Source organism: Nelumbo lutea, chromosome 3 (assembly GCF_056320005.1).
Source record: "Nelumbo lutea isolate HS-2025 chromosome 3, American lotus-T2T, whole genome shotgun sequence".
NCBI lineage: Eukaryota > Viridiplantae > Streptophyta > Magnoliopsida > Proteales > Nelumbonaceae > Nelumbo > Nelumbo lutea.
The window spans coordinates 78,926,074-78,941,354 of record NC_142686.1 but is presented as its reverse complement, the minus strand read 5'-3'; the positions used below and the strand labels follow the sequence as shown (position 1 = coordinate 78,941,354).

The window sequence follows — 15,281 nt, the reverse complement described above, 5'->3', positions numbered from 1 at the left end:
TGGTTGCTACTTCACGTAGTTCAGACTCTATTGGCTTGGGAGCTCCGAGCTCGCCCGAACTGGGGATCTCGGGCTTGACTGGCTCAGGGGCTTCGAGGCTAAACGTGCACTCGACGATAACATCTACCAAGGCTTGGGCCTTAATAGCAGTTCTAGGCTTGTACTGGAGGTCGTACTCGCTGAGTTCGATGGCCCATTTCGTCAGTCAATCGGAAACCTCGGGTTTGAGTAAAACTTGTCTAAGAGGTTTGTCAGTCAGGACGATGACGATGTGAGCCTGGAAGTACGGGTGGAGTTTCCGAGCTGCTGTCACCAGTGCGTAAGCTAGCTTTTCTATCTGCGGGTACCTTGTCTCTGCTCCCTGCAAAATTTTACTAACATAATAGATGGGTCGCTAGACCCGATCTGTTTCTTTTATTAGTACCGAACTGACCACCTTGTCGCTTACCGAGAGGTACTGTTCTAAGACCTCGCCCTCCTCGGGCCGGGCTAAGGTCGGCACACTAGCGAGGTAACCTTTTAGCTCGTCAAATGCGAGCTGGCAGTCCTGGGTCCACTCGAACCCTTTGCCTTTGATTGCTTTGAAGAAAGGTAGGCAGCGGTCTGCTGATTTGGACATGAAACGGCTTAGAGCGGCTATGTGGCCGTTTAGCCTCTAAACTTCTTTTACTTTCCGAGGTGGTTTCATATCTAGAATGGCTTTTATCTTGTCCGGGTTGGCCTCAATACTGCGCCGATTGACAATGTAGCCTAGGAATTTGCCCGAGGTGACGCCGAAGACACATTTGTTGGGGTTCAATTTAATGCTAAACTTACGCAGGATTTGGAAGACAGAATCTAAGTCTTGTATTAATTCTTGTGAAAACTGTATCTTGACGACCATGTCGTCTACATAGCACTCTATTTTCGTGCCAATCAGGGGCTGAAACAACCTATTTACAAGTCTTTGGAAGGTCGCCCCGGCATTTTTTAATCCGAAGGGCATGACCTTGTAGCAATATAGGCCGAACTCGGTTATGAAGCTAGTTTTTTCCTTATCGGATTGGTCCATCCGGATTTGGTTGTAGCCCGAGTAGGCGTCCAGGAAGCTTAGCAACTCATGTCCCGAGGTCGCGTCCACTAGGCGGTCAATTCTGGGGAGGGGGAAGCAATCTTTCGGGCAAGCTCAGTTCAGGTCGGTGTAGTCGATGCACATGCGCCACTTGCCGTTCGCCTTTTTTACTAGCACTGGGTTGGCCACCCAGCTCGGGTAATGGACTTCCCTTATGAAGTCTGCTGCGAGGAGCTTCTCGACCTCCTCGTCGACCGCCCTCCAGCGTTCTGGGGCTAAGTTGCGTTTCTTTTGTCTAACGGGTCTGACTACAGGGTCAGTATTAAGTTTGTGAGTTATCAGGCCGGGGCTAATGCCGGGCATGTCAGCCGCGGACCAGGCAAAAATATCTAAATTTTGAAGTAAAAAACTCACCAGTTCGGTTCGTAGGGGTTCCTCGACGGAAGCACCGATCTGAAGTGTGTGACCTGGGTCCGTAGCCGAAGTCGGGATTGCAACCGTTCCCTCTGTGGGCAAAGCTCGTTCCTCACCTTGCTCTGCAGGCCACTCTAGTTCGAGGTCGTCGGCCACCTTGGTTTTTCCCTTTAGGGCGGCAACATAACACTTGCGGGACTCGAGCTAGTCGCCCTGCGCTACCCCCACACCGAAGTCGGTAGGGAACTTCATGGCCAAATAGTAGGTGGAGACCACCGCCCGTAAGATATGCGTGATCGGCCGCCCTATCATGGCATTGTATGGGGAGGGGGTCGCGACCACCAGAAAATCATGGTTGAGTCTGACCGCACAAGGCCATGTGCCGACTTCCACAGGTACTGCTATTTTTCCGAGGGACCTGACTTCCTCTTCGCTGAAACCCACCAGGGGAGTGTTCGCGGGCTTCAGCTCGCTCATCTGTAACTGTAGCTGGTCAAATGCTGATTTAAAGAGGATGTCCGCTGAGCTGCCCGAATCTACGAGTACGCATCTGACCTCGAAGTCGCTGATCCTTAGTTTAATGACAAGTGCGCCATCATGGGGGTAGCGGACCCCTCGCGCGTCATCCTCCGTGAAGAAGATTGGTTCTTTGGTCTTTGGTCTCTTTGGGGGGTTTCGTTCCTCGAGGGTCGCTTCGCGAACTGAAGTCCAGGTCGCTGCTGAGGTACACCCTGCTACCACCGAACCTCCCACAATTACATGGATGGTTCCCCGAACTGGGCTCTCTTCCGGAGGCTATCGCTGCAACGGTTTGGCAGGTCTGTTGCTAGACTCGGGGGCATCCTTTTTGTGCTCCCCTTGCCGACCTGTCTTATTGTTATTATTGTTGTGCTGTACAAAGTTTCTCAAGTATCCGCGACGGATGAGCCTCTCTATCTCGTCCTGGAGATTATTACACTACTCGGTATTATGACCATGGTCTCTATGGAAACTACAATATAAATTCTTATTTCTCTCGTTCGGATTTCCCTTTAGGCGAGGTGGGCACTTCACGTATGGGGCGTCCTTAATCGTCATTAAGATCTTGGTCCGCTTTGTGTTTAATGGCGTGTAATCCGTCCGAACTGCTAGGGGAGCTCGGAACGACTGGTTCGGCTTCGGCTCCCGGGCCGGGTTTTTCCTGTTGACTGGGTTGGAGGGCTCGCCTTCCCTCTTTCTTTTCTCGTTCCCGCCTTCGGTTCGTTGGTTGATTTCTTCCTCTGTCCTCATGAACTTGTCCGCGAGCTTGAGGAATTCGACCACGGTTGAGGGCTGGTTAGCTACCATGTGCCATTTGAATTCTTTGTGCGTTACCCCTCTTTTGGCCGCCGTGAGCTGCACCGCGGGGTCCAACCGTGGTATCTGTAAGCATGCTTCATTGAATTGCTTGATGTAGCCCCGGATGGATTTTCCTTCCCTTTGGACTATTCCGAAGATGCTTTCCTCTGTTTTGGGGCACCGTTTGCTGGTGACAAAGTGTGCGGTGAAGACCTGCATGAACTGGGCCCAACACTTTATCGACCCGGGGGTCAAGTTCCTGTACCAAGTGCGGGCTACCCCCCTGAATGTGGTGGTGAAAGCCACGCACATGCACGATTCGCTGGCCCTGGCGAGGTGCATTTGGGACTGGAAAGCGTCAACGTGGTCGTTGGGGTCGAAGGACCCGTTGTACTTGTCCAGAGGTGGGAGCTTGAAATTTCTGGGTAAGGGGACCGCCAGGAACAGAGAGAATCGGGGCAGCTTCTACCTCGTCCGAGCTCGTCTCTTCTTTGCCTCTGAGCTCTGACAAGACATGGGTGGCGGTTTGGCGACTTTGCCGACGCCTTCGTTGTTGAGTGGGCCCTGTACTAGCGCTGCTGGCCTCCGTGTTGCCGAGATCGATGGGCCCGGAATACTGGTAGTCTGCCGCCAGGGCGCTGAATCGGTTTTCCGTGAGCGGGAACTCGGGCTTGGAGCGCCAAGGTGCCGATCTCGTGGGCGAGGTTCCCGACCCGCCTGCGAGCTGCGAGGTGGGGATGATTTTTTTCTCTCTTCGGCCTGGGGACGAGGCCTGACTGTTAGGGGGGTTCTGGGGCCAGGAGGCCTTTCCTTGGTGGGGGCATCCATCCTGCGGGGAGGCCTTGGCCGGCCTCGGAGCGGGGTGGCGAGGTGGAAATAGTGGTTGGTTCAGTGGCAGTTGGGGGAACTGCTGTTGATAGTGATAATAGAGATGTTGTGCAGCACTTGGTGCTGGTGAAGCTGGTGCTGCTGGAACTGTTGCATTTGGGTTTGCATTGCCCGTATGCACTGCATCAGGTCGTCCAACTGGTTTTGGATGGCTGCCAGGGGGATGACAGTCGGTTCAGTAAAGGTTGTCTCAATAGGGGGAGGAAAGGGGATGCTTGTGGCAGGAAGGTTTACGGACGCGACTGCTTGTGGCGCATTCAAGCTGGGGATCCCATCCACCGAAAGGGGGACGGTGAACTGTCCAACGCACACCACGGGGACTTGAAGTTGTTCCCCGGTGGTGTTAGTCTCCGTGCCACGTCCGGCGTTGCTGGAGGAGGCCATGAGTGTTGGGTTTTTTGAAGAAAAGGGGTTATGGAAGTTTGGAGGGAGGCTTTTTGAAGCGTTCCCACAGACGGCGCCAATTGATGATGCGCGATCCGGCCGGTCTTAGCTGTCAACGACCTTGCTTCTGAACTGCATAGCAGGGAACCTGAAACGGAGGAGATGAGGAAGCTTCGGGGGGAACCCGGTGTAAAGGCTTCGAAGCTTAAGTTAGAATCCTTCAAAGGCAAGGTAAAATCAGATAGCGCAAAGTTTGCATACCTCCTCTTTGGGGGAGTGGAAAGCCTTTTATAACCACCTCGCGCACTTACTCCTACACTCCTGTTAGGTCGGGAATGAGTATTTCCGTGCTTCTGCCAGTTCGGGCGTCCTCGCCTCTGCTGGGGCAGAACCGTCACTGCTCTTTTTGTCGAAGCCGTCTCTGTAACTGGAGGTAGCGGTGACAGGTGACGGTGGCAGGTGGCCGTTTGTAGTGCGGCCGTCAAGTGTCAGATCCCAAGTCAGTCGGGTGCGCTGCCCCTGGATACGGACTCCTTCGGTGTCAGGTACGGTGTGGTTTGCCCAGTTCAACGCTCTGGAAGCGAAGTGCCTGGAGCGGTGCGTGAGTCGGTCTTGAGTTTGGATAAGGGGGAGGTTCCGAACTGTCATAAGACGGGCCAGTTCGGGTCTCTGCTTTGTGTGACTCATGGCCAAAGGGAGAGTTCGGGCTCCTCGTAGAGAGTTCAAACTCTAAGTAGAAAGTTCAGGCACTTTGTAGGGAGTTCGGGCTCCTCGTAGGGAGTTCGAGCTCTAAATAGGGAGTTCTGACCGCAGGTCGCTTTCATATGGCCTCTGCATTCTATAACCTTGTTTCCATCATTTCGCTGTTTTCTTTAATTCTATTTTGAATTGCAATGCAATTCCTTGGAGCTGGAGCCGGCTTCGTTGAGACTACTGGTTCTAGAGTCATCTTCAGCCATTTCACCGACAAACAGATCGGATTCTGATCCTAAACACGCTTGGTTACAAGGGTCATACCCTGATATTTGGCTCATAAAACCAACGCAACTCCCGGTGTAACAACTTTCTCTACAACCACTCCCACCATCATAACCGTCATAATGTGGATGATTAAAAAGGTTTTGAGAAGGAATCATGGCCATATTGGAGTACCGAAGAATCAAAATAGCTGGCGTGATGGGAACTGAGGAGGAATTAATACTACATAATTTTTTTATCAACAATGTTTCGTTGATTAGTAGACAGAATACATCAAAAAACACTTTCACATTATATTTGGAAATGGAATATCCAAGAAAAGTAGATAAAGCACAAAGTAGGGAAAAAAAGAACACAATTAAGCATTGGCAGGCCATAGCCATATTTATGGCTAACTAGTAACTCCCAGACCAACACCAACCTCATAGAGGAGGCGTAGTCATTCACTCTTTCGGTGTCTTCCTCTGTTTTTCCGAGGAGAGAAAATAAGAGATAGAGGAGGCATAGTTTTCCGATTTATGAGGTGTTGAATCGAAGGGTCGTATCCATCCCTTAGTTCTCCTCATGGCCAAAGAGAGGAGAGAGGAAAAAAAGACGAAACAATAGGTTAAATAGGTTTTAAGAGAAAAAGGGCAAAAAAAAAAAGAAAATATAAAAAGTTTGATGAATATTTTAATAATTTAATAGAGGGTTTTTGTCTCATAATCATAGTACAGGGGGTCTTTATCGCAAAATAAAGTTCAAAGAGGGTTCTAACACAAACCCCATAGTACAAGGGTCTTTATAATTTACCCTTATTATTTTGTTTATGTTTTCCATTGCCCGGTTCAGCTAGTTGGACCACCTTTAACAGAAAATTCCCGTTAAATTTCAGTTAAGTCAATAAAGCCACCTGTTTGCTTTTCATTTGCAGGTACACGCTTCCCGTGCACCGGAGAGTCCACAGGATGCGATCTCCTATTAAAACCCTACCGCCTTCAACGAGACGAGTCTGAGGCCTGTGAGAGAGAGAGAGAGAGAGAGAGAGAGGGACGGGGAAGGTGAAGGGAAAACATTCCTGCAACGAACCTGAGGCGTGAGGGAGAGAGATGGGAAAGGTGAAGGGAAAACATCGGCTTGACAAGTTTTACCACTTAGCCAAGGAGCAAGGTTACCGCTCACGAGCAGCGTTCAAACTTCTCCAGCTGGAGGCCAAGTTCAGCTTCTTGGCCTCCGCCCACTCTGTTCTCGACCTCTGTGCCGCACCTGGTGGTTGGATGCAAGTGGCCGTACAGCGCGTCCCCGTCGGTAGCTTCGTCCTCGGCGTCGACCTCTTTCCCATTCGGCCGATACGAGGCGCAGTCTCCGTGGAAGAAGACATCACCACGCCTAAGTGTCGTGCTACCATAAAAAAGCTAATGTCAGAGAACGGCTGTCGAGCTTTTGATGTTGTGTTGCACGATGGATCGCCTAATGTCGGAGGCGCTTGGGCACAAGAGGCCACCAGCCAGGCCTCTTTAGTTATTGATTCAGTCAAGCTCGCGACCGAATTGTTGGTTCCGAAAGGCACATTCGTCACCAAGGTAATAGCGTTTCCTCTTTGTTCACATAAATTTGTAAATTTGTGACATCTAAGCATATTATAATATTTTTGGTGCCCCCTCTATGCGATGAATTGTTGTTGAAATTGACTGGCTTGCCATTAGCCTATTGCATATCAGTTTCTTCCTTTGTTCTTGTAGTTGTTCCTGGGCAGCTTAGGTTAGAGATACCTACATGCTTTTCTAACCTTAGTCCATGACATATTGATTAGCTTATCTGGACATCCGCTTCTCCACTCTATGATATGGAGGTTAGGAAAGGCCGACCGGATGTGGCATCCAATTTCAACCTATGCTTTTTCAATATATATACCATCTTTAATCCCCAATTATCTACCCTATACACCTGAACAAGTCCGGAATTCTTTCAAAGATTGACATCGTCATCATCATCATCTAAGCCTCATTCAAACTATATGGGGTCGGCTACATGAATCCTGTTTCCCATTCCATTCTGTTTAATGATATATCCATTATTAAATTATGAACACTTAAATCATTTATTACTACCATAGTTTTCAAGGTGCCAAGGCGAGGCTAGGTGACAGGGGGCACCTCGTTGCCTAGTTGCCTAGGTGATGGATTTTCTAAGTAAAAAACATCTATCCTAGGGTAGTTTCCTAGGTTCCATAACCATATTTCCTTAATAATTTTCTATACTTTTCATAGGAAAAGTAAAGGCTTCACGTTAAAGTATAGAAAATCAACATATTCATGAGAAGAAAAAGAAGAAAGAAAAGAACATTTAAAAAAATATAGGGGCTGAAACCCCTATTTTTGTTATAGGAGAAAAACTGAAGAAGATGTGTTGATTAGACAAAAATTTGAGTTCTTCCTTACTTATGGTTCAGGTTTTGAAGTCTTTGAGGGTTCAATGCAGCGGTTGATAAAAAAATACAACAGTTAGCAATGTATGTGTTGATTAAACCCTAACAAATAAGAAAAATAAAAAGAAAATAATATATAAACATACAAAATGAATATTGTAGTTTAATAATGTCTATTTTATAATTATAATTTCCAAAAATTAAGAATATAAAAGTATTTTATACCACAACATACAGAACTGCTTGGCGATTAGGCAAGGTGAGCCTCCAAGGGTGCCTTGTTGCCTAGGCAGCTGCCTTGACAACTATGATTACTACTTTGATCTTTTTTTGTCCTTTCCAAGATTGACATTTGAAACAAAAACATGTGGCCTACCCTTACACACTGCAGACTAGTGGAAAGCACTATATAGTATATCCTCACTTAGTGATAGTTCATATTCTTCCTTACCAAAAAAGAATAATCTAAAATCTAATGAATTACAAATGATTTGTACAAAACTTTAGAGTCATGGGGCCACAAATAAGACTTACATCAGGTCCTTTTCTTTTATAGACCAATTTGAATTTGTTTCTAGACCCAGCCCTAAGAAATCCATTTCACAGATTAGAGAACACTTCCGTAACATAGATTCAATGGCTTTGAGAACTATTGACTTGACTTGCAGATTGGATAGGCCTTGTTTACTACAATTAAATGTCACCTAATGGTTCCATCAACCGAGGGATAGAATCACGATAACATGGTTTAACAACCCTTATACCTTCCTTGTCCTTATTCTGATCCAAGTCCATAGCTGATCTATCAATCAGGATCTCAACATGAAGTCCTGATTTCCAAATCACATCCATCTTATGATGTCAAAAGAAAAAGCTCCAGAAGAATGCATCATAATAGGGGCTCCACCCTAATACATCCACTCCCCTTGGGTTTGATGTTAAAACAATGGCTTATCCCTGTTTTCCATCTTCTTTTACATAAAATAGGGGCTCCATTCCATTATTTTCACTCCCATTTTTTATGCAAAAACAGGGTTGTGTGTCATTGTGTTTTTCACTCTTTTTTGACATAAAAGAGGGGCTTCGTCCCATATTCTATTTTTTCTTTGGTTTTGTTTCTTTTCACATGAAAACAGTGGCTTTGTGTCATTCCTTCTATTCGTTTTCCCTTTTTTATATTTTTCTCCTTGAAATGAGATTATCAAGCACGTCATGTTGTTTTAGACTTTAGAATTTGATTTCTTTAGGCTAGAACTAAATTGTATCCATAAAACTTACATCTCATTGTAGGCATTAGAATTTAATTTCTTTAATTTTGTAACTTTTATTTGTAGCATCATACTATTGTACTGACAATTGATGTGTGTAATTTGTCGAACACTTGAATTATCTTATTCTTGGATGTGTATAAGACTCAAATAATCAAATTTGATTTGTTTTATTCTTGAATCTTGTGAGACATAAAAATACTTTTAGCAATAGAGTTTAGACTTCAGAGAACATTATGATTATTATTTTTTTTTAATTTGGAAATAAGGATAACTAAAGGTATTGTTTTTTATTGCTGAAAAAGGAGAAATAAATTGGAGTTGAACTTAGTCAAACCATGGTATCTATTGAATCATAAATGTTGACTATGGTATGTAATAAAAGTACTGCAATTGTCACTATTACTACCTACTTATATGATGCCTATAGGTTAGAAAGTTAGTGGAAAGTCATTTTGTCTATTTTTTTGACTAGTTTAGGTATGTGTATAGGTTTTTTTAACAACTTTTAAAAATTGAAAAAAAACTTATGATTTATGATACAATTATGACCTGGGTGACTAGGGTTCAAATCTTGGAAATGGCCTTTCTGTACGTGATGGGGTAAGGCTGTGTACATCTGACAATCTGTCCCTCCCCAGACCCTGCATTAGTAGGAGCCTTGTGCACTGCACTGCCCTTTTATTTATGATACAATTACAATGTTCAAAACATTGAGCTATAGATGTATTGATGGCCATAAGGAACAAATAAATAAATAAAAAAATATTACTCTTGTACTGGAAAGGTCACCCTTAACCACTTTGTTGTCCACAAGAACTACTTCCGTTTTGCAGATAATAAGGTTCATCTGGACTATCCTTGTCTTTCCCTTTGTCTAATTCTTGATTAAAAGGCCCTCGAATGGTCCAACCACATCATCAATGTGAGAATCATGCTTATTCTTGAACCACAAGAAGGATGTCCTAGGCCCTTGCTTTACAACTCATTCACTTTCACAACCTTATCCTTTAGATCTGTCTCCCTTTAATCATTTTTTTTGATCAGCAACTGAAGAAATTTTTATTAAGATTAACGAACAAAAGGGTACAATAAGTTGTTAGGGCAAAGACCCTTTACATCAAATATCCCCCCACACAATTAACATTGAGTCCAGAACAAATGGTGCCTATGAATTCCTTGCTCAGCTAATCCATCCAACCCATTAGCATACCTCCTAACGCATTTTACATGGATTTGCATATTTCTTGATATCAACTTGAATCTTCTGAAATGCCATAGAACCCCTTCTCCTTTTTTCAACCAGCCAACGGCTATTTTTGAATCCCCTTCAACAATCAGCCTTATAATTCCCATATCCTTAGCTTTTTGCACCCCAACAATAGCAGCCATGAGTTCAGCTTCAACCGAGTCACATTTATTCCCATTCTCATCTGTAAACACTCCACCAATTTTGGAAGGCCCTGGATTGCCAAGGCTTTCCATCAAAGCTCAGCTTTATCCACCCACCACTTGGGGGGAACTAGGCTTCCAAGACCTTGTGTTTCCTGGAGGAAGAAAGAGCAATCAATCTCTAGTTCCAGGAAAAGTAATCCATTAGAGAAGTCTGAGAATAATTTCAAAGTTTTCACCCAGTGTGCAGCTCTTACAGTAACAATCTCCAAACATTCATCGAATCTAATCATTCATTGACTCTTGGATCTCAGGAGCATAGTCAATGCCAATTTGGCAAGTTGAAATGTTAGTCTCCCACTCATAACAGAAACCTTTGACACATAGGGCCTGTTCTTTTCCTATTTTTTTGATAAATAAAATCATCTTCCATTAATTTAATGATTGGTTACATGAAAATCCCCTTAGAGGCGCGAGGTGCCGCCTCTCCGAACAGCAAATACAAAAGCTACAACAGAGATTACATGAATGTTGATGTTAAACACGAGTTACAGTTGTGCCCAGAACAATGTTTCTCTATTTATCCCTTGTTTTGCCAAGATATCAAATGCATTAGCTGATCTTCCAACCCACTGTACTGTTGTAGACACATTTCTTGTCAGCCATTTGAATTTCTTTAACTCATTTTTGTCGCCCCAAGTGACATCCTCTGGATTTTTTAACTAGTCCACCACTGTTTTAGAATCTCCTTCCATCAGAAGCTGCTCCACACCCACTTCTTTTGCAAGAAGTATTCCTTGTATTGCGTCTAACAGTTCTGCCCGGATAGAGTTCCCAACACCTAAAGGGCCAGAGTAGAGTAAGACAACCTCTCCAGCCTCATTCCTCACTACACCTCCCATCCCGGAGGGACCCAGGTTACCCTGGCCACTCCCATCAAAATTCAGCTTCAAAGAACCAAGAGGGGGGACCCAGCTATTCAATACCCTTACCTTGTAGGAGGAACAACTTGCTACCAACTTCCAATCCTTACAACAATCAGTAAAAAAGAAATGGTTAAATAATTCTAGAGTCTTTAACCAATGTATTGACCTGTACATAATGCAGTCCTTTAGGGATTTACTGCTCCTTCCTTTTTCTTGAAAGATCCTGGCATTCCTTTCTTCCCATATTGTCCATAACAATGCTGCTCGTGCGCACCTCCACATTTTCCTTCCTCTTTTATGGGGCCAAGAGAAGAAGAATGGTTAAAGATTGTGCTTACTTCTACTGGCATATCCCAACTACACCCAAACAAAGATAGAAGCCAAACCTAGAGCTCTGTAGTTACACTACAAGATAAAAATAGATGATTACAATCCTCACCATGAGATCTGCAAAGAATGCACCAGTTTGGTGAAATACAAAGGACGGATCTTCTCTTTTGTAGGTTATCCATCATGTCTACTTTATCATGCCACACTTCCTAGCACAAAGCCATAACCTTGGGGGGACCAGTCTACACTAGACTTCTTTGGAAGGGAAATTTTGTTGAGAGGAAGTTTGGTAGAGGAAATTGAAAAAGGAGCCACAAGAAAAAGACCCATTGGGGTGAATGGTCCAAATCCTTTTATCAGGTTTCGAGGGATCCAACCAAACCTTATCAAGGAGACACAAAAGAGTAGATAAACACTCAATTTTCTCATCCCTTAACCCTTTACGGAAACGAAAATCCCAAGACGATGTTGACAAATTTAAAATCGATGGAAGGAATTTTGAGATCACCTCTTTTTTATGCAAAGAAACAGAGTACAAAGAAGGAAAAAGGTCTTTTAGAGGGAGATCTCCAACCCAAATGTCCTCCCAAAACCGAATGGAATTACTAGAACAAGCATCATACCTGACACAATTGAGGAATTACGAAAGAATTTTGTGAATTGCTTTCCATAGTGTGGCTAGGTTAGCCCTCCTTGATGCACCAGCATCCCAACCACTCTCTGGACATCCATGAATACTCTTCACTACTTCGTGCCAGAGTCCATCTCATTCCAAAGGCCACCTCTGCAGCCACTTCCCTAACAAAGCTGAGTTCTTTTTAAGCGCATTCCTGAGCCCTAATCCTCCTCCTTCTTTTCTTCTACCTACAACCCCCAACTAATTAAGTGATCTTTTTTACCTTCTCTTGGTTCCTGTTGTGAGGACTATTTAATTGTTATTTTACTGTTGCTGTTAGTGTGCTGTCAGCCAGTTAGTTTCTTTCTTTCTTATTAGTTTGTTACTAGGGAGTGCCACCAGAGGCATACTTGTAATCTCCCATTCCTTTTATATTAAGTTAATATAAATAACTAAACTGGCGGCAGCCAGAATAGTTTTTGTTCGTGTCTCTCAATCATATCTTCTTCTCCTCTTTTCTCTCTTCTCTTCTCTTTCTCTCTCTCATCTCTCTCTCTCTCTCTCCATGAATGATTACATGGTATCAGAGCAAGGTTTTGGGCTATAAAAATCTGTTTCTCCCATTTGAACCTACTTCGTTCTCTTTCTTCTTTGGTTTCTTGGACGTGGAAGACAGAGAAACCCTAGTAGGCCACTTGCGACTCCCCTTTGGGTTCTTCCTTGGTCGTAACATCAAGGGGACCCTAGCAGAAGAAGGGCGATGCAGTAAAGACTCCCTTATCTGTTCGATGCTGTGAAGTTAATTTCTGGGTTGGCACCTTCGTATAGGTGCTGGACGGGGTATGTGTTCTTGTGTTTTTCTATGGCCAATGGTGTGAAGGCCTTAATTTTTTTGGTTTTATGCTTTCGTTTAGATGCTGGACTGTTAGATTGCATGTGCTGTAGTCGAACTGCTAGTATACTATTCCAATGGTTGGTGTTGGACTGATTTTTGGGCTGTTTTAATGGCTGAACCATCATTGAGTTGATTTCAGTAGTTCGTTTTTCCACATTCCAGAAGTAAATTTCTTGGGGGTTGGTATTCTAATTGTGGCTGTTGTGTAGTTGTGTGGGATTTGGTCTGATTCAACAGTACTCTATGGCAAACTATGATTCAACTTCATCGGGGGTTACACCAACCCGCAACACAACTGGTATGGGAAGTGAAAACATGATGTTTCCCATGCCCATTACCCCTTTAAATGGTCTAAACTACCTGGAGTGGGCTAAAAGTGTAAAACTTTATGTAACAACAAGGGGAAAAGTTGGTTACATAAATGGAAGGGTGAAAAAACCCAAGAGCGAGGCAGCTGAACATGATAGGTGGGACCAAGAAAACAGTATGGTGATGTCTTGGCTCCTTGCAGCCATGGAACTTGATGTGAAGAGTTTTATGTGGGTAGACACTACTAGTGAGATTTGGGAACAGATCAAAACCACCTATTCTGAGCAAAGGCATTATGCCAAGGTTCACTAGTTGCAAGTTGAATCATTAACCTGTAAACAGGGTAATCGTAGTTTGTCTACCTATATTCAGCCCTTCCATATGGAAAGAATTGGATCATTATCATGCTATAGAGTGGAAACATGATGATGATGGTAAGGCCTACAAGAAGCTGGTTTCTCAACAGCGTGTGTTTGCCTTCTTGTTGGGACTGAACTCTATCTATGAACCATTGAGAGTTTAGATCTTTAGGAAGTAAAGAGTTGCCGTTGGTTCACGAGGTATATCCCCTTGTTCAATCTGAAGAAAGTAGGCAGAGTGCGATGGTTACAACCATGGGGGAACAAGTTGCATTGGATGCAATGAGTAATAACAACATGGGGAAGAAAAGTGATACCAAGAAGGCTGGTGATAAAGACAAGTTGTTTTGTACCCATTGTCGGCGCTCATGACATACACGTGACACATGTTGGGACATTCACGGGAAACCCAAGTGGACAGTGAAGAACTGAGAACAGGGTAAAGGGCAAGGTCAGAAGAAGACGAACACAACACAATGCAGCACATGTGGCAACCCAAGATACTCGGGTTGCTGGTACGACCCGGGACCACCTTACTAATTCTGACCCCAAGGAAGATATCATGAATTCCTTCAGAGATCACTTGGAGTCATATGGTAGGGCTTTGCGACAGATGGATAATTCAGTCACTGGTACTCCTACTTCATTTGCATCTACATCAGGTAATGCGGCTTCTACATTCCATGTCACTACTATCACTGGTTCTCCTTGGATCATGACTCAGGGGCCTCTAACCACATGACTGGTAAGCCGAACTTGTTTCAGACTTGTAGCCTTTTGTCAGGAAGGGATAAAGTGAGGCTTGCAGATGGATCATTCTCTTCCATTATAGGCCAAGGATCAATATCTCTTCCCCACGGCCTTAACCTGAATTGTGTATTGCATGTCGCTCAACTTCCTATAAATTTGCTTTCAATCAGTAGTATCACAAACTTTTTAAACTGTAGTGTAACCTTTTTTGCTGGTTCATGTGTTTTTTAGGATCTAACTTCTGGGAGGACGATTGGTAGAGGGAGACTAGTGGATAGTCTCTACATTCTTGACAACAAAGTTGGTCTCTTGGTGTCATCCTCAGAGTCATATAGTCAATCAAATAAGAGTCAATGTTCCAATGTCAAACGTGTCAGTTGAGCAAACAATGTAGAACAACTTTTCACTCAAATAGTAAAAGATCAAGTGTTCATTTTCATGTTGTGTATTCTAATGTATGGAGGCCTACTATTATAATCTCAGAGGGTGGATACAAGTACTTTATCACATTGATCGATGACTTCTCTCGCTATACATGGGTATTCCCTATGCGTAGTAGAGACGAAGTTCCAAAGATTGTGAATGACTTCTAGAGGATGGTATTTACGCAATTCCATGTTGAAATACAGATCTTCTAATCAGACAATGCAAAAGAATATTTCCATGGTGAGCTTAATGAGTTCTTTGCCTCCCACGGATCTATTCATAGGAGTTCATGCGCAAGAACACCACACAAAATGGAGTTGCAGAAAGAAAAAATAGACACCTCCTTGAGGTAGCTCGTGGGGTGATGTTACACATGAATGTTCCAAAATGGTTTTGGATGGATGCTATACTTGCAACTGCTTATGTCATTAATCGCATGCCCTCCAGAGTGCTGAACTACATGGTCCCTCATCAGTTGTTATTCCCTCAGTCCCCTTTATTTTCCATTCCCATGAGAGTTTTGTCCATGATTTGTCTCCGTCTCGAGGTAAGTTAGACCCTCGGTCCATTC

General features: G+C 44.1%; 1 protein-coding gene across 1 annotated transcript in view; it reads left to right on the top strand.

Moving 5' to 3' along the window:
• Positions 1 to 5,938: 5,938 nt before the first annotated feature.
• The window catches only part of LOC148865910 (FtsJ-like methyltransferase family protein), a 32,685-nt gene continuing 23,342 nt past the window's right edge, over positions 5,939 to 15,281 (top strand). The window contains exon 1 of the mRNA XM_088976148.1: positions 5,939 to 6,594. Coding sequence (XP_088832274.1) covers positions 6,121 to 6,594 — 474 coding nt within the window. The 5' untranslated portion in view covers positions 5,939 to 6,120. The remainder of the gene's footprint in view (positions 6,595 to 15,281) is intronic.